The 17,833-nt window shown below is 67.7% G+C and overlaps 1 protein-coding gene across 2 annotated transcripts in view; it reads right to left on the bottom strand.

The window, feature by feature from the left end:
- Positions 1-1,641: 1,641 nt before the first annotated feature.
- KIF26A (kinesin family member 26A) overlaps positions 1,642-17,833 on the bottom strand; it is a 41,031-nt gene continuing 24,839 nt past the window's right edge. For both annotated transcript variants that reach the window (XM_027521129.1, XM_027521130.1), the window contains exons 5-16: positions 15,255-15,444; positions 11,469-11,681; positions 10,103-10,196; positions 9,636-9,898; positions 9,250-9,409; positions 9,017-9,158; positions 8,527-8,689; positions 5,136-7,974; positions 3,686-3,891; positions 3,574-3,594; positions 3,067-3,217; positions 1,642-2,882 (exon numbers count right to left, since the gene is read on the bottom strand). In XM_027521129.1, the coding sequence (XP_027376930.1) occupies positions 2,701-2,882; positions 3,067-3,217; positions 3,574-3,594; positions 3,686-3,891; positions 5,136-7,974; positions 8,527-8,689; positions 9,017-9,158; positions 9,250-9,409; positions 9,636-9,898; positions 10,103-10,196; positions 11,469-11,681; positions 15,255-15,444 (4,624 nt within the window). In that variant the 3' untranslated portion in view covers positions 1,642-2,700. The remainder of the gene's footprint in view (positions 2,883-3,066; positions 3,218-3,573; positions 3,595-3,685; positions 3,892-5,135; positions 7,975-8,526; positions 8,690-9,016; positions 9,159-9,249; positions 9,410-9,635; positions 9,899-10,102; positions 10,197-11,468; positions 11,682-15,254; positions 15,445-17,833) is intronic.

Here is a 17,833-nt window from a genome sequence, read left to right as displayed (position 1 = left end):
GGTGCCCACAGCCTTCCGGGGGCGGCTGGGTCCAGGCGGCTCTGCCTTCCCATCCATAAAATGGGCGTCTCGTCCTCAGCTGCTCCCTGCCTGTAATGACAGGGCTTTGATGACCAGATGAAAGGCTGCCCAGGCTCCTGGGCTGGCCCCAGGATGAGGGGCGCCCCTCTCCCGGGAAAGGCAGGCACCGCCTCCCGAGCCTCCCTCGGACTGTGGGAAGTGGGCTCCACTGGCCCTGAAGGTCACCTGCCCCAGCCCCAGCTGGCTCCACAGAGGACCCCGCCCAGGACGGGTGCTGGGGTAGAGGGTTGGGGCGGGGGGTGGTCTTGGTGTAAAGCAGGCTCTGGGCCCCTCAGTGACTGAGGGAGGGGGGTGGGGAGGAGGGACTTGTGCACAAGGAAGGGGTCTACCCAGCAAGGCCCCCACATCACCGTGAGTTCTCCCGCGACCCCCAAATTCAGTGATGGAGAAGCAGCTTGGGAGGTGCCTGCCTGGGTCCCTCTGGGAACCAGACCTGACCCCAGAATAGACACCTGCAGGGAGTGGAGGGGGTGGGTGTCCAGAGTCCCCCTACCTCCCGGCCAACATGTGACCCCCATCCCAGGGGTCCCAGTGCCATTGACTGCAGAGAGCGAGGAGGCAGCCTGGGGCAGGGGCTTGGTACGGGCGCCCCTGCGGTGGACCGGGGTCCACAGGAAGGACCAGGCCCGCTTAAGGATGGGGAGGGGCCTGCACTCTGGAGAGCTCAGGGCCGCTGGACCCTCCTCTGGGAGCGGCCGCGATCACGGGGCTCACGCGTCTGTTCGGCTTGTGCCCCGAGGCCCAGGGGGCCCAGCCCTGCGTCCGATGAGGGGAGCAACAGTGAGTCGCTCACCACACCCCCGGGGGCCCCCCGACGCGGGAGACAGGCGGAGAGCACACACAGGATTCCCCGGTCGGGGGCTGCACCCCGGGACAGCGAGGCCACCGAGCAGTGGGCCCCACACTGGCCGGCTGGAGTGGGGGTCCCAGGCATAGCATCCGCGAGAGGCCCAGTGGGCTGGGAGGGGCCTCCAGGTGCCCGCGTGGGTGCATGGGGTGGGGGCATCCAGAGGAGATGAGCGCGGCCGCCCGGGAGCACCCAGGGCCACGGGGCAGGAGGCCTGAGCACAGGAGAGGGGAGGGTGACGGTGCTGGGTGAGGGGCTCCTGCCGGCTCAGGCGGTCCTGGACCCTGACCCCGTGGAGTGTTCAGGGGTTTGTATTCTGGAAAAGCAGATGGGGTGCAGAGGTGGGGGGCAAAGGAAGGAGCTTGGGTGTCCCAGAGGGGCTCCTCCTCCCCACTGCCAGGGTTCCCAGCTAACACAGCCTCTGGGAAGAGGCCAGGGATCCCCAGAAAGCGCTGTTTCCTGTCGGCCAAGCCCCCCGGGAGCTGAGCTGGGCTGGGCGACTGCAGACAAAGGGGCTGGGAGCAGGGACAGAGCGCAGATAGGGGCTGGAGCCCCGGGCTTGCAGCAGGGCCTCCTCCCCATCCACACCCTCTTGCCGACGGCTGGCCCCCACTGTGGGGTTTGTGGATGGAAGGTGCCCCCCGCAGCCTCCTTGCCCCGCCTCGCCCCGGAACCCTCGGAGGACGGCCCGCCAGGTGGACTCAGGAGCCTCGTGAACAAGGGACGCATCTTTTATTCACAAATAAAAACCGCAGCAAGCTGTTATCTACATGTTTGTACAAAAGTTCGGACGACCCTAGAAAATCCACAACGGTCAGAAAAAAAGAACCCATCGTGACAGGAACGTCCCGCTCCTGTTAGCAGGCTCATCCCGGTCTGCATTTGGCCTCCCAAGGACCCTCGCCCTGCCCAGGGACCTCCCCACCCCGGCAAGAGCCCGGCCGCAGGAACACCTTCCATAGAAAATCATAAAAACATAGATCATTTATCTTCAAGTTCCCACTGCAAATACCGCGTTTGTAGGCAAAATGATACAAAAATACGAACCTGACAGCACCTTTACAAGACCCTCATCCCCCAATCTGTGTGTGTGGGTTGGTCTGTTTTGTTTTTTTGCTTGTGGTTTGGTAAGAATTCCTGCCGTGGAAGAAGGCGCCAGATGCCTTCAGTTCAGCCCTTGGGCGCTGCCCTCCTGGTGACGTCAGGACAGAGCAGGTCCAGGGGACAGAGAGTCAGCCACCCCACCCAGAAGACCCACCCGCTCCAGGCTCCATCCGAGATCAGCAGAGAGAACACACACGGAGTCTGCAGACCCCTAAGGCCGGCTCTGTTGAGAGGAAACGGCTGTGAAGGAAAAGTAACCCTGAACCTAAAGCAGAGAGCCTGGCGAGCCCAGGGCCGCTCTGCCGCACGGAAATCGCTTAGCTGTACACAAGGCGCGATCCGATCTGACAGCCAGTCCGGCGGCCCCTGGACAGCCACAGGCACTGCCCGGGGGCCGCTGTGTGCTGGTGGCCCGAGTTCTTAGCACCAAATGCAGAAAGGAGAGAAACCCAGTCCAAGTTTAAAGGCACTTGCGTCACAGTCCTCCCGAGTCCTGCATACTCGCTCCTCCGCCCGCGGGCACGCTCCCTCGCCTCCAAGACGCCCCCCCTCCTGCCCTGTCCCGCAAGGGACCCTACACATCCTCCTTCCTCCGACCCCCAGCACATCCTCGCTCCATCCCAGGTCCCATCCACGAGCCCCCGACGCCAGGGGCCCGTGGCCCAGCCTCAGACGTCCACCTCCTGGGGCCCCGGGGCGGTGGCGGGGGCGGCCGCGCTGATGTCGAAGCAGGTGACCATCATGACGTGGGCCTTGCACAGGTTCACGCACTGCTCCAGGGCGGCGGTGGCGCGCTCCAGGGCCACCAGGTACTCAGCCGACTCGGGCTCCAGCCCCGGGTCCACCTCGACTGCAGGGGTCGGGGGGAGCGGAGAGCTGGTCAGGCCCGGGTCCCCGCGGGGCCGAGGCGTCGCCCCTCCCCCTCCCAGCCTCCGGGTACCCCGCCGCCCCCTGGGCCTGGGGTGAAATGGTTGGACCGGGGTGCTGGGCAGGGCTGGCAGTCCGGGGTCCCTGGGCGGGGCTGGAAGACTCACACTGCTCCAGCCAGCGGCCGGGCTCCAGCATCAGCCGGCCCTGGGTCTCAGCCAGCTCCCCGCGCAACAACTCCCGCTTCGCCTGCACCTCCTGCAGCCGCTGCAGCCTGCGCTCGGCCAGCCGCAGCCTGGCACTGACGCACACCGGGCCCTGAGCATGGGGGTGGGGCGTGGAGGGGCTCAGGCATGGACGACGGCCTGCTCCCTAGGGTTCCGGCACCCCAGCCTTGACCCGAGCCCGGTTCCACACCCCAGGCCTGGACAGGCGCACAGTGGGGCTGCCGAGGTGGGCAGTGGTTAGGCCCTGCCCCTCCCTTACCGCCCCACTCCCCACCCCCGTGGGGCTCAGACCATGGGCCCCCAAGGCCTCCTGGAACCCAGGCCCAGGATGAGCGCCATAGCTGTGGGAAGGCCCCCCCCAACCAAGCGCAATTCCAGGGCACAAGGGAGGTGGCCACAGGACCCCCTCCACTGCCAGGGGCTCAGGACCAGCGGGGCTGTTCCTACCTTTTCCAAGCTCTGGGAGGGCTGCAGACAAGAGGGGAAGGTGAGGTTGGCGGGCTGCCAGCAGCACCGAGAAGCCCCCCTGCCCTCCCAGCCACACCCCCGCTGTCCCCACCTCTGCCGGGCCCTCCCTGGGGGGCACACGGCGCCGCTGCAGCCGCTCCACGTCGTCAATCTCGTACACCTTGATCTCGAAGGGCTCCTTCAGCGTGCCGGCCAGGGGCGGGGGCAGGTCCACCCACTGCCCCGGGAGGCTGGGCTTGCGGCCCAGGGCGGCGGTGTCGGGCATGGGGGCCTGGATCAGCCGTCGCCGCTGCAGACCTGAACAGACAGCCGGGCGCTGGGCGTGCAGAGGCCAGACCCCCCAGCCCCCAGCCTGGCCACGGCTCTGACGGGCAGAGCCCACAGGGGCCCAGTCCCAAAATGCTCAGCCTAGTGCTGGCCAGAAACCCTGACAGGTTTTGGAACAGATAGGACTCCAGCCGCCCCCCAGCACCTCCCTCCTGGACAGCCACACACCAGCCTCCTCGCACGGCACATCCTCAAGGCCACAACCCTTGACCTCTGGCGGTCACCCTTGAACACCCTAACAGGCTGCACAGCCTCCTAACTCACAGGCGTCTCTACTCCCACTGCCCCCGGACAGACCCCGAAGCCAGGCCCACACTGGCACCCCCACGCCCCCAGGACGCCCCTCTCTACCACCTCCGCCAGCCTCCGGCTTTCCCATGCACCTTCTTGGTTCAGAGCGCGCGTGCCTCACTCACAATGCCCTGGAAAGCGTCCACCAGTGCCCAAATCCCCCAGCCACACTCAGCCTGAGGAACAGCCCACCCTAGCTGGGTCCGCAGAGACGGGGGTCCAGGGGACGGACATGGGGCTTCCAGACAGCCAGCGGACTTGGTAGCCCCCCGTCCTCTCCCAGCCCCGCACGCCTCGGCAGGGTAACCTCGGGGGGCCCACCCTCGCCAGCCCACTCTGACAGGACGGGGACCAGCCTGGGGGCAGCACAGGGGGGCAGAGAAGGACACACACGGGGTGCGTTTACAAACCGCAGAGGGCAGGGCACGCCTATCCCTTCGGCCTGCGTCTGAACCCGTCAAGGGTGTGGTGACCCACAGACGGAAGGGCAGATGAAACCCAGGAGGGTCTGGGAACGCAGGAACCGAAATACCAGACCCTCATCGCCCTTCCGTCCCGGGCGGTGTCACTGTTAATGGAGCAGTACAGCCTGTCTCCCCTCCTGGCCCGTAGGGAGGTGTCTGCCCTACCCATGCCTCATCCAATCAGCAGACGACCCGCAGGACCCCTATCCCACTCCCTGTATCCTGGGTATAAAAGCGGAATAAGGACCCCTGCTCGTCGTCGGTTCTCCCTTGAGCTGGCCTGCTGTTCTAACAGCGTCTCCCGCTCTAATGAACTTTATTCTTCTTTCCTTCTGCCTCACATCTGGAAATTCATTCCCAACCCACACCCGGACCACGACAAGGGGCTGCTTACACCTGGGATCCACCAAGGGGGCGCCCTGCGGTGCAGGGTGGCCCGTGGCCGAGACGGACACCCACCTGTGGCCCTCTTCTTGGGGGACTTGAGGCTGCGGGAGCGGGCGCCCGGGGAGGCGGCCCCGCTGTCGCTCATGGAGTCGGGGGCCGAGGAGGTGCTGCCCGTGGCCTCGCTGTCCCGCAGCACGCTCTCGTAGCCGCTGCTGCCGCCGCTGTGATAGAAGAGCGCCGTGCGGCCCATGGCGGGCGGCAGCTCCCCGCTCAGCACGCTGCTGTTGTCGCTGCCGTGGCCGCTGCTGTAGCGCTGAGGCCGCCGGGGCGCCGTCACCTTGCTGTACGGCGAGGGCAGCGCTGGGCTGGCGGGTGGCCGCTCCTCCGAAACGTTCACGCCGCTGTCGTTGCCGCTGTCCGAGTCGGCAGAACCCCAGGAGGGGCCGCCCCGGCCGCGGGTGCCCCCAGCCGCCAGCTCGTGCACGCGGCTGTGGGTGGCCCGGAGCGCCTGCTTGGTGCCCATGATGGTGCCCCGGCTGGCCTTGGCCCCGACACCCGGCGCCACCCGCGGGGCTGCCCTGGGGCCCGTCACGGGGCCGCAAGGGGCCTTCCCCACCGTGGGGGCCAGTGGCTTCGCCGAAGAGCCCAGGGCCCGGGGCCCGCCAGCCACTACACTGCGGCCCTTGGTCCCGCTGCTGGGGGGCTTGGGGGCCCCCGCGCCCTTGGCGGGGCTGCTCCTACAGGCAGGCACGGGCCCAGGCGTGGGGCTGGTGGGTGGGACACCCAGCCGGGGCACAGCGCGGGCAGGCCGGCCGGGGGCTTCCCTGGCCTTGCTGCTGCCATGTGCCAGGCCCTCACAGCGCTCCAGAGATCCATGGGTGGCAGGTCGGCACGCTGTCTCTGCCTTGCCAGTCCGGGCCTTCAGGCTGGACGTGGCCCTGGGGATGGAGTGGTCAGCCCGGCCACCAGGCCTGGCCTCCCCGTCCCCTCGGAGGAAGGCAGCAGACCCGGGCCAAGCCGGGCTTCCGGCCTGCGGAGAGGACGGCCCGGGGCCGGTCTTGTGCTCCAGACTGGATTTGCGCACGGGGGGCGCTGGGGGGGCCACACCGCCAGGCCTCGCACAGAAGCCCCCCTTGGGAGCTGCGCTCTTCTTGCTGGCGGGGGTGGCCTTGGGGCTGCCCAGGCAAGCCGCTGCCTCCGCCGGTGCATCCCCAAAGGAGGCGGAGGGCGTGCTCACCCCCAGCGTGGTGGCCCCCCTCCGCAGGGGTGGGATCGGGGCCACGACTTCTGGCCTGTGGGCCACACGGCCCACCTCACAGCCATCCACCACCCTGCGGCCACAAGCCAGCGTCGGGGCTGGGCTGGGGGCCCTGCCGGCTGAAGCCAGGGGTGGCGGGCCACAGTCATCAGCCCGGAGCAGCCAAGGGTCCTCGAAGAGGCCTCCGGGGCCAGGTGGGCCCGCAGCCAGGCGGGGGCAGCCCACGCGACCGGCCGTGGAGGTAGTCCTCGGTGTGCGGGGCAGGCTGGAGTGGAGGGTCTGTGCGGAGGCCGGCCCCCGGGGCAACACAGCAGATGGCTCCTGGCCGGGTCGGCCGGGGGCTGCCACAGCCTCCTCCGCGGGACAAGGACCCCGGGCGGGCAAGGGACTGTCCAATCTGCCATGCTCTGAGCGCTGAAGGCCACTGTCCTCCGGAGACCCACCGTCCAGGATGGAGGAGCCCAGCAAGGGGGGCCCTGCCGGCACCTCAGAGCCGACGGGGTCCGGGGGGCCCGCTGGCATGGGGCCAAGGCTGTCCGCCGTGCACATGCTGACCTCGCTGAGCCAGGAGCTGCCAGACGAGCTCTGGCTGCCGCCCGCCCAGGCCGCCCCGTCCAGGGCCCCGCCGGGGGGTGGTGAGGTGTATGCGTCGAACTCGTCATTGATGCTGCTGATGATGCTCACTGGCCTCGAGCCCGAGGCCAGGGCCTGCAGGGAGCAGTCACTGCCGAGGCTGGCCAGGCTGGAGGGGCGCCCGGGGCCGGCGAGGCCCCCCAGCGACAGCTCTTCCACCAGCGTGAACACCAGCTCGTCCTCCCCGTTCAGCTCCACGGGCTGCTGCAGGGTTACTGTGGTGGTCAGCAGGCCCCGCTCCAGCCGGTGGCCGCGTGCAGGCGGGCAGGGGCGCTCGGCCTGCCCGCTCCTGCCCACAGGGGGCGTCCGTATCGCACCCCCGTCACCCCCGCCAAGCTCCTCAGAGGCCCCGCCAGCTTCCGGCTGCCAAGGCGGGGGTGGGGCCGGGTTGGGCAGCGGCCTCCCGCCTCCACCCGACGTGGTCTTATCTGGCAGAGTGGGCAGCTCAGGCCTGGTGGTGCCCTCCTCTCTCTGGTCAGCGTTGGCCTTGGGGGGCTCCGGGGCACCCCGATGAGTGTCTGGGCTGGGGCTGCCGCGAGGCGTGCTGGCAGCCAGTGGAGCGCCCACGGGCGTCCTGGGGGCCGCGGCCTCAGGCGGCGAGGGCTTCCTGCCCGTGCGGGCTGGGCCGGCCTGGGCCCCAGGGTGGCCCTCGGTGCCGGGAATGCAGCCCAGCCGCTCCTGCAGCTCCGCGAAGGTGCTGCAGCGGAAGTGGTCGGCCTCCCGCGGGCCCGGGGTGGGGCGGGGGCGGCTCAGCGCGGGGATGATGGGCACGAAGTCAGGCGGGCCCTCGCTGTCCGTGAGCTCACGGTCCGACAGCGCCGTCCCGCCAGGCCCCACGTAGATGACCGTGTCACAGGACTGCTCACTGCTTGAGGAGTAGTCGGGGTCGCCGGGAGAGCTGGCGGCCAGGTGGTCGGGGTCCGGGGCCACGGCGCGTGGATGGAAGGGGCGCAGGTGCGGGGGGCGACGGGCACGGCCTTCCTCACATGAGCTGTCCCCACCGGAGGAGCTGGATGCGTACTGGGGACACAGCAGGGCCCCCCTGAGCGTCGTCCCTCCTGCCCCTCTCCCCCAGCACCCCCAGCCGCACGCGCCACACTCAAGGGACAGAAGTGATGGCGTGGCCACCAGACTTGTCCCTGCCCCCAGCAAGGTCTCAGGTCCCCAACACAACCGGACCTCCTCAGCAACATCCCAGAAAGTGGTAAGCTGAGTCGCAGGGAGGCGAGGATACGCCCTAGGCACACACAGCGTCAACTGTAAACCCAGGATTCAGACCCAGGGCCCGGGCCTCAGGGCACCCCAACTCCATCCTCCAGACCCAGTGAGGGCCCCAGGGCGTGCCCTGTAGGACCAGACCTGGGAGGGTACAGGCCACGGTGGTCCAGTAGGCTGCCCTGGCCACATGCCTCCCCGGGGCCAGGTAAACAGAGACCAGGCCACCACAGCCCCCAACATGAGCCGCTCCAGTTCTCCTGGGGGCGACCATGGGCACGGACCCGGCCTCCTCTTGGGCAGGAGGAGCGCCAGCATCACCGCCATGCAGGCAGGGGCCCAGGAGGCGAAACCAACCTTGACCTTCTTCCTGCGCAGGCGGTGGACACGGGCAGCCAGCTGCACGGTGCTGAGCGTCTCAGCGTGGCGGGCTGGAGCATCGGACACGTGGGCAATCATGGTGGTGCGGCAGTTGGCGGTGGCCAGGGTCTCCCGCAGCAGTGCAGTAAGCCTGTGCTCCCTGGGGGCCGGGGGGGTGAGGCTCAGAGGCAGAGGGCCTGGGAGGGGTGCCGGGGGACCACTGGGCTTGGGGGCTGCTACAGGGCTGGAGGGAGGGAGGAGGGCCTCTAGCTGGACATGGGCCGTGCCTGGGGCCCTGGGGTCGGGTCTGACACCCACCTCTGCCCCCCGGGCCCTGGGCAGCAGGACTCCCTGCCAGTCCTTGGGTAGCAAAGCCGGTCACACAATGAGGAAGAAAGGACAGAGGGATCAGGGACCATGGGCACAGAGGACACGCCTGACGTGGGCTGAGCCAGTTCCCCAGGCCCACCCAGGAGCCCGCACGTACCTGCAGGGCACGTGCTTGGCTCCGCTAACCAGCGCCAGGATGACGCTGCCCAAGGCCGACAACGACAGTGATGGGGGGCCCCCGGGGGCCTCTTCACAGCTGCCCAGGTCAATGAGGTGCAGGCGGCTGCGGCCTCCAGACACTGAAACCACAGGGTGGGAGGTGAAGGCTCAGCCCCAGGGCCCCCAGACCCAGGGCGCCCGACCCCACGACGCAGGCACGCGGCCACCTACTTCCGCCTCTGCCGCACTTCTCCACGCGGTACTGGTACACGTGCAGCGTGAAGAGCACGTGGGAGCCTCCCCGGGCGTCCTCGCGGGCGGCCAGTGCCGCGTCCAGGTAGAAGGCCGCCTTCTCAGCCGTGGGTGCCCGCAGCTCACTCTGGTTCTGGAGCTGAGGACGGACGGATGGACGGACAGTGGGGTAGGCACCAGAGTTACTTGGGGCCGAGCTGTCCCCACGGCGCCCCGCCCCCCAGCCCGCGGCCCCGCCCCCCAGCCCGCGGCCCCGCCTCCGCCCCAGCCCGCGGCCCCGCCCCCCAGTCCACGGCCCCGCCCCCTAGCCTGCTGCCCCGCCTCCGCCCAGCCCGCAGCCCCGCCCCGCGGTGCGGTCAGGGTACCTGTGCCCCGCACGCCAGGTCCTCCCGCAGGTACACGCCCGGGGACTGGGTGTCCTGCAGGCTGCCGGAGGCCACCTCGGCCAGCAGGTCCCGCAGGCTCTGGCCCCGGCTGCACACCTCCACGGCCGAGACGCGGACGGAGAAGCGCGCGCCCGTCCTCTCCCTGCGCTCGTCCATGAGCCTGAAGAGCCAAGAGATGGCGCAGGGCACGACGCCCAGGCTCTGCGGCGAGCTGTCCCTCCCGATCATGGTGTAGGACTTGCCTGTGGGCCGGTGGATGGGTCCTCAGAGCTAGCCGGGCCGGCACCCTGGAGGCCCGCTCTCACCTGCTCCACTGGGCACCTGATGTCCAGGCCTGTAGTCTGGGTTTCCTCTCCCACTGCCCGCAGGGGACAGGCCCAGCCCCGCCCCCCCCACCCCCGAAATGGCCTTCAGAGATCGCAGAGCGGGTGGTCAGGGGCACTTACCGAGGCTTGCGTGGCCAAAGGAGAAAATGCAGCCATCAGCCCCACCCACCACCGACTGGAGCACGTCGGCCACGGTCCCCGAGCAGACCTCGGCCTGCGGGAGGGGCACAGAGTCAGGCTGCCACCCTGCCTCCTGCCTCTTCCATCGCATCACACATGGACAGTGAGTCCACGAGGTGGCCGGGAGGTCACCAGGACCAAGGACACAGAGATCTCCACGTGGACACACAACACACACGGACCGGACACAAACACACATACATTCGCAGCGTGAGCCGACAGACACAGCTGACAGGCACACAGTGTGCACACACAGAAGTCACACTGCCACTGTGGCCACACCGGGCACATGGCACACCACACGCGTGATCACAGTGAGCACACACACCACACACATGTTCACAGAGAGCACACACCACAGCACACGTGTGATCACGATGGGCACACACCACACCACACGTGTGATCACAGCGGGCACACACCACAGCACACGTGTGATCACACCGGGTACACACCACACCACACGTGTGATCACGATGGGCACATACCACAGCACGCACGTGATCACAGTGGGCACACACACCACACATGTTCACGGCAGGCACACACCACACTGCACACGTGACCACGGCAGGCACACACCACAGCACACATGTGATCACAGCGGGTACACATCACACCACATGCATGATCACAGTGAGCACACACTTCAAACCACACACATGTTCACAGCACACACCACACCGCATGTGTGATCACAATGGGCACATACCACAGCACACGCGTGATCACAGCGGGCACACACCACAGCACATGTGTTCACGACGGGCACACACCACAATGCACACGTGACCACAGCGGGCACATATCACAGCACATGTGTGATCATGGCGGGCACATACCACACCACAGACGTGTTCACAGAGAGTACACACCACACCGCACCACACCACACGTGTGATCACAGAGAGCACACACACACCGCACATGTGATCATGGCAGGCACACATCACAGCACACGTGTGATCACAGCGGACACACACCACACGACACACATGATCACGGCACGCACAGGACACACAGAGGAGCATCCCGGGGAAAACAGGCTCTGCACGGACAGCTTCGGAGGGCGGGCTCTGGAAACGGCCTGAGAAGCAGCCCAGGAGCTAGTGGGTACACATGAGAGTGGGGAGGCCAGCGGGGAAGGGGAAACACAGACGGTCTGCCAGCCGCACCCAAGCCCCTGCACCCGGGCCTCCTCTCATCATCTCCTGCCCACCCTGCACGAGAAGGGGTGCAGGTCTGACCATCTCCCATCGTCCTGCGCTGCCAACCCGCCCCACCCAAGGCCACCCCGCCACCTCACCTGCTCCGAGTCCTGGGGGAAGACCGCGTCGAAGGCGAACATCTTGGGGACGGCAGCTGTAGGGGCACGTCGGGGGCCCGTGCTGCCCGGGGGCCTGGTGGCCGGGTCATAGAGGGTCACCTGCTTCTTGCGAGGGTCCACCTTGAGAAAGGACGTGGACTCGGCCGAGCGCTGGGCCCCCTGCTCAGGCCAGATCCGCAGCATGACCTTCACCTGGGGAGGCGGGCGGAGCGGGCCTCTGAGCAGCGCTAATTACAGGGCAGGGGCAGCCTCGCGCGAGTCGGGACAGTGGGCCTGGCCGGCACGGGGTCCCCACTGGAGGAATGCGGCATCCGCGCCCCAGCCCCAGGCGGGAGCACGTCCCACATGAGGTCAGCGAGGCAGGGAGGCAGTGAGGCCTGGTGGGAGGAGCACGCCAGCACAGATCAGGGAGCCCGTGAAGGGGGGCACAGGGCGGACAGAGGAAGCACACCCCAGCTGCTCCTGTGGGCAGAGAGAGAAGACGAGGAGGGGACCCAGAGGGCAACCCCGCGACTCGGGGGTCCTCACACCCTCTCGCTGGCCCCGATGCAGAGCCAGGACCAGGGGAGTAAGCCCCAAGACCCGGGCCTTCAAGAGCAGAGTCACCTGCATGGGCTCCCCGCCAGCTCTGCCAGCTCCCCGGTCTCACCAGCCATTACAGGGACTCCTCTCCCCCAGGCCTGCGCAGGCTTGAGAAGGGAGGAAACCCACTTAGAGAGGTCAACTGTCCCACCTGCATCACACAGCCTGCGAGCGGGTCCCCTGAAATCCCGATCCCCAAATCTGAGGGTGGAGCGAGAAGGGGAGAGGGGGCAGTGGAAGCAAGACCCGGGCTCTCCCACAGGGCCCCCATCAGAGCCTCGGGAGTGCTCCCACCCCCTGCTCCCACACCATGGGTGGACAGAGGCTGCCCCTGACCAAGGCCCTCCCCACACCCCCAACTCCCGACCTCGGGCAGGCTCTGCACACAGCAAGGTGCAGCCCCAAGGAGAGACGGCGGTGCACGGATGCAGGGCAGAGGGAGGGCGTGGGCCACGCCCCACCCCCAATCTCGGTCCAGCCTCACCTCCTCCAGGGAGCCCTTCCAGCCAGCTCCCAGCCCCAGGCCAGAGGCCTTCTGGGCCCTGAGCACATCCTCCCCGGCCCGCGGCCCAGGGTGGGCAGCGAGAGCGCGGGGAATGGAAGGACAGACCACGACGCGGGACAGGCCGAGGCCTGTGCCGCCCCCGGGAGAAACGGGCTCCGGTACTTCCGACCCCAGAGCCGCCGGAGGCCAGACTCACACCCAGGACCAGGCAGGACCCAGAGGCAAGCCGGTCAGCACAGGACCGGGAGGAAGAGGGCAGGCTGATCCAGGAGGAGATGGGGATTCTCAGGGGACTTGATGGGGAGACCGAGGCAGGGGTGACCGGGCGGGACAGGCTCGGCTGAGCTCAGGGCCCAGCAGGCCGCCCGGCAGCCTCTGCCTCTGTGTCCCCCAAACCCAAACAAATGCAAAGCTCGCGCGTGCTGCCCATCTGCCTTTACGCCCAGCTTCCGGAGCTGGACCCCGAGCCCCAAGGCCCCCAGGCAAACAGAAGCCTGGGGGCGGGGGACCCAGAAACTTAAGATGCAAGAGCCCAGAGTAAGCTGCACTGCAGACACCCCAAAACCTGCAGGGAGAACACAGACCCCGGGCCGAAAGGGGCCCGGAGCTGCCGGGCGAGCCACCCCAGGTGAGCCCCCCACCCCCCAGGAGAAAGCATTAGACCCCGGCTTCTGCAGGAGGACACAGGCCTCCACTGAAACCTCCGATTTCTCCACCACAGTGTAAATCAAATTACCAGGCTCATCTCAGAGCCAGTATTTTTCACGGATTTAATTGTAAGTGACAGATACATAACGCCGGCAAAATTGGTTTACCGCGGGTAGTTCGTGCAAGGCGCCACCGATACCCCTTCGGCACGTGGCAAATTGACATGCAGAGCGCTCTGCTAAGGAGAGGCGGTCCTGGGGGAGACGCGGGGAGAGAACCCCTCTACTGAGCTCCTCCAACCCGGGCTCATTAGGCGAGAAGCGATTCTTTTATTCCCTGACGACACGAACAAAACTATTTCATTTCCAAACGCCGCTGCCAAGCAGACGAAAATGTGCACTTCCCAGTAATTTTTGGCAATTTTTTTTCAGCGTGAACTCCAGGCCACTTCAGGAGCCAAATTGGTTCTGCAGATTGGAGCGTGTTCCCGGCGGGGAAAAGCCTGACTGGGCTGCCCCGCTGGGGTCCCCACCCCCGGGCCAGCCCCATGGCTGGGTCCTGGTCTGTGAGGGCCTTTCGTTACCAGGGGAAATGACAGGGTCTCCTCGCCAGACAAGCACGTCTCCCCCTAAATGTTCAGCTATTGCAAAGCACCCGCTGAGTAGCTGCCAGGTAGGGAACAAATACATTTTGCATAAAAACGGGCTTCCACTCCTAAGAGGGGGCCCCGGGCGGGCGTGGGGGGAGGGACCGTCTTCTGTAATTCCGCACAATGATGAATTATCTTAAGTGGCACATTAATGTCAAGAATCGAGTGTAATCTAACTTCTTTTCTCTGACAATATTAAATGCCTTTCAGGAGGCATTTCTGACTATGTGATATTCGTGCAAATAACATCGTCCAGGGAGGCAGGGAGGGGGGCCTGGTGGGGGAGGGGAGTGGGGAGAGGGCTAGGACAGTGGCCACAGGCTTCCTGCCTCCGGGGGTGGGGGTCTGCCAGAAAGCGGGGGCAGGGGCCTGCCCTGGAATACTTGGGGGGGCTGGTCCCCCGGGGGAGGGGGAGGCCTGTGCATCCCAAGTAACACAGGCCAGCAACGAGAAAGCCAGGTCTGTGCCTGAGGCTCCTCAACCCTCCAGCCACCCGGCCCCACCGGGATGGGCCCAGGGCCCAGGGTCCAGCAACAGGCCCAGGTCAGAGCCAGGCCCATAGTGTTTAAAGCCCCTTCCCCACGGCCAGTTCCCTCTCCAGACCCAGAGCAGAAGCCCCCTGGGGCGCGACCTAGGCAGCAGGATGGACTGAGCCCAGGGGTGTGGGCCTCTAGGGGCTGCAGAGGCCGGGCCCAGGGCCTGGGTGGGAGGCTCAGAGGGGGCTGAAGGGGTCCATCCTCAGGGTCAGGGTCCCGCCCTCCCCCTGAGGCCCTCTGCGGCTCGGGCTCCCCGCCTGCAACGCCCAGAGCCCCCCGCACTAATGTGCTCACGCAGCCGGACCCGGGCCCGGGGGCAGTCACGAGCAGCCCAGGCGGGGCCCGGACAGAAACCGTCTCAGCAGAAGGGACAGGAGCTGAGAGCCGGCCGGCTGCGACGGGCAGGGCCCTTCACGCTGTGGGGTCCCCAGTTATCGTGTCAGGATGCGGCGGGGCTTTGCCCGGACTCTGGCAAGCCGAGGGGCCCCAGCCGTGCCCCCGCCCTGCCTGAGAGACAAGGCACGGGGGTTCCTGGAGTCAGACCCCAGCTCTGAGTCCCAGGAAGCCTTGGTCGCCCCACCCTACTCCAGGAGTGGCCAGTGCTCCTGGGACCCCCCCAACCAATTCCCGTATTGCCCGCCCCCCCAGTCCCCCAGGCTCCCCGCCGCCGTCTGGAGTGTCCAGGCGGCCCGGCCTCAGTCAGCCCATCTGGACACGGACCCCCCTGGTCCAGCCCCGGAGAAGGCAGCAGGGTCTCTCACCGCCCACTCCCCCACCCCGCTCGTGCCCAGACAGCCCAGCCTCGTCCCACCCCAGGGTCACCGCTGACTCGGGGTGGGGCCTACCTTTCCAACACTGCTGGGGTTGTCCTTGGCCTTGGAGGTGGCCCTGAGCAGGCAAGGGGGTGCAGGGGGCGGCCACAGTTGCAGGACCCCGCTGAAGTCCGTGGGGTAGGTGGAGGCCCGGCGCGGGGCGGGGGGCGGCGGTGGCGGGGGTTTCTTGCGCTTGGAGGCCAGGCTGAGCTTCTGGGCGGCCCTGGGGGGAACAAGGGGGCAGGGCGTTCAGTGCTGCCCTGACGCCTGCCCCGCCCTGCAAGCAGCTGCTCGGCCCACACTTCATTTCCCACCAGCCACGCAGAGGCCAGCTCACCAGCCACGTTCAGCCCCTGGCAGCTTGGCCCATTCAGGCCAGGCGACCGGGCCCAGGCAGACACGAAACCCGGCCCCTCCTGCACCCCGCACCAAGCACATCCTCTTTTTTCCACTGTCCTCCCCCAACTCAGCCGCTGGGCTCTGTCACTCACAGGCCGTGTGACCGCACGTGGTGCCTCAGTCTCCCCACCTCTAACGTGGGAGGACGTGACCCCCCACAGGGGCCCTTGTGAGCGGCCCTGATGATCTAATGCGTTCACGGTGACACCAGGCAACAGAGGACGCACATATGCTGGGCCTGGGTCCAGACGTCCCCGGCCTCCGTCAGCCACCCCCACCCACCTCCCCAGCACCCCCCGCCGCCTCCATCAGCCACCCCCACCCACCTCCCCAGCACCCCCCAACCTCCCCAGCACCCCCCGCCGCCTCCGTCAGCCACCCCCACCCACCTCCCCAGCACCCCCCAACCTCTCCAGCACCCCCCCACCTCCATCAGCCACCCCTACCCGCCTCCCCAGCACCTCCCCCGCCTCCATCAGTCACCCCCACCCGCCTCCCCAGCACCCCCCCACCTCCCCACCCTCACCTCCCAGCAAAAGGGACCAGAGACCAGGGCGCATCCAGGCTCAGGGCTGAAGAACCCGCCCAGCCCGGCTCCCCGGCCTGCTCCTGCCACACACACCCTCCTCGTCCCACAGCCCCGGCCCTAGTCCCCCCGTCAGCCTCCAAAGGTCCCGACAGGAGGCCCCACACTGCGGGCAGCGTGGCCCCTCAGTCAGCCTCCCACTCAGTGGAGCTACTGGCGTTTTGCTTAACTCCTCTCATCTTTAATAGGAGTTGTCTTTTAAGAGACCCCAGGGACAGCTTTCCTCCTAGCGCAGTGTCATCCAGGAAAATAAAAGTAATCTACGGTGCGTGGCGGCTCCTTAATAGCGTGGTGGGGCGGCCGGTGCGCACGGGGCGGGGAGGGCCCGGGGCGTGTGAGCGGGCCGGCACCCTCAGCCAGGGAGGGCCGCGGCTTCTCCGGCCACGAACAGACATAGCCCCGGTTTCCACCTGAGCCCGTGTGTCCTAAACCAGAAGCCTCCTGGACAGCGGAGTCCCGCGTCCCCCTCCCGCTGCCCCCTCCCCACACACGCATCACACCCGGGGCAGGATGGAGGCTGAGAGTGTCCGCAGGCGCAGAGCGAGAAGCCAAAGGACTCAGAAGGCAGGACGGGGCCGCACGGAACCCCAGCACGACCGTCTGTGGAGGCAGCTGGACTGGGCCGGGTGGGTGCCAGGGCACCGGGCAGGGGGCCCGTCCAGCTCAGCTCTCGGGGCTCCTCCCGCCCTGCCCCCTCCCCAGCCCAGCCTGCTGCACTGGACCCCGGCCACCCTAAGTGAGGCCACAGCTCCCCACCCACCGCCCCGACGGCAAGACGCAACCGCCTGACCCAGAGGCTTGCAGTGCAGCGGGCAGCCCTGCCCCAGGCCCTGCCCGGGGACAACCAGGGCAGGTGGGCTGGCCCCCAGCCTGCCTGGACACGACAGGGGGCCACAGATGTGCACCAGTGGGGTCGGCTCGCCTCCACGTGGGCGCCAGGGCCCTGCGGCCTGGACGTCAGGGAAGGGCATCACGAGGACCGCCCAGAACCAGCCTGCCTGGGGGGCTCCGGCCGGGCCCTCAGGGTGACCAGATAGATCGGCAGACGCCCAAGGCTGAGAAGAGTCCCCCGCCCCGCCACAGCCAGCTCCCTGCTCCTCCCAGAACCAGCCTGGCCCCCTCCTCCAAGGCTGGGGGCACATCCAGAATCCGCACCCCTGAGGCTTGAGGGCTCGTGGAGACCAGGAGGACGGGTGAGGCGCTGGGGGAGGCCGAACACCATCCGGCAGTGGAGCCCACAAGCAGCAGGCAGGGCTCGGCCTGCTGGGGCACCTGCCCCTCCGTGACCCTCTCGGGAGCCCAGGTTCCGGCGCGGGCCTCACTCAGCCCCACCCCAACACCGGCCTGCTGGGGCACCTGCCCCCTCCGTGACCCTCTCGGGAGCCCAGGTTCCAGCGCGGGCCTCACTCAGCCCCGCCCCCACACCTCCAGGACTCTGGCAGCACCCTGGGAGGTGTCCATCCCCACGGGACACGCCCAGGTCTCACCACGAGACAGACACTGGACCCTCAGCCATCTGCGGCCCCACAAGTCCCGGGAGGCTGGAATGTCCCTGGCCAGCGTCTCTGCCCCGTGGTCCGATGGAACTCTGGTGCCCCCTCCTCCCTGCCTGCTCTGGGTCAGCCCC

Source organism: Bos indicus x Bos taurus, chromosome 21 (genome assembly GCF_003369695.1).
Source record: "Bos indicus x Bos taurus breed Angus x Brahman F1 hybrid chromosome 21, Bos_hybrid_MaternalHap_v2.0, whole genome shotgun sequence".
Lineage (NCBI taxonomy): Eukaryota > Metazoa > Chordata > Mammalia > Artiodactyla > Bovidae > Bos > Bos indicus x Bos taurus.
This window is presented reverse-complemented; position numbering and strand designations above follow the sequence as displayed.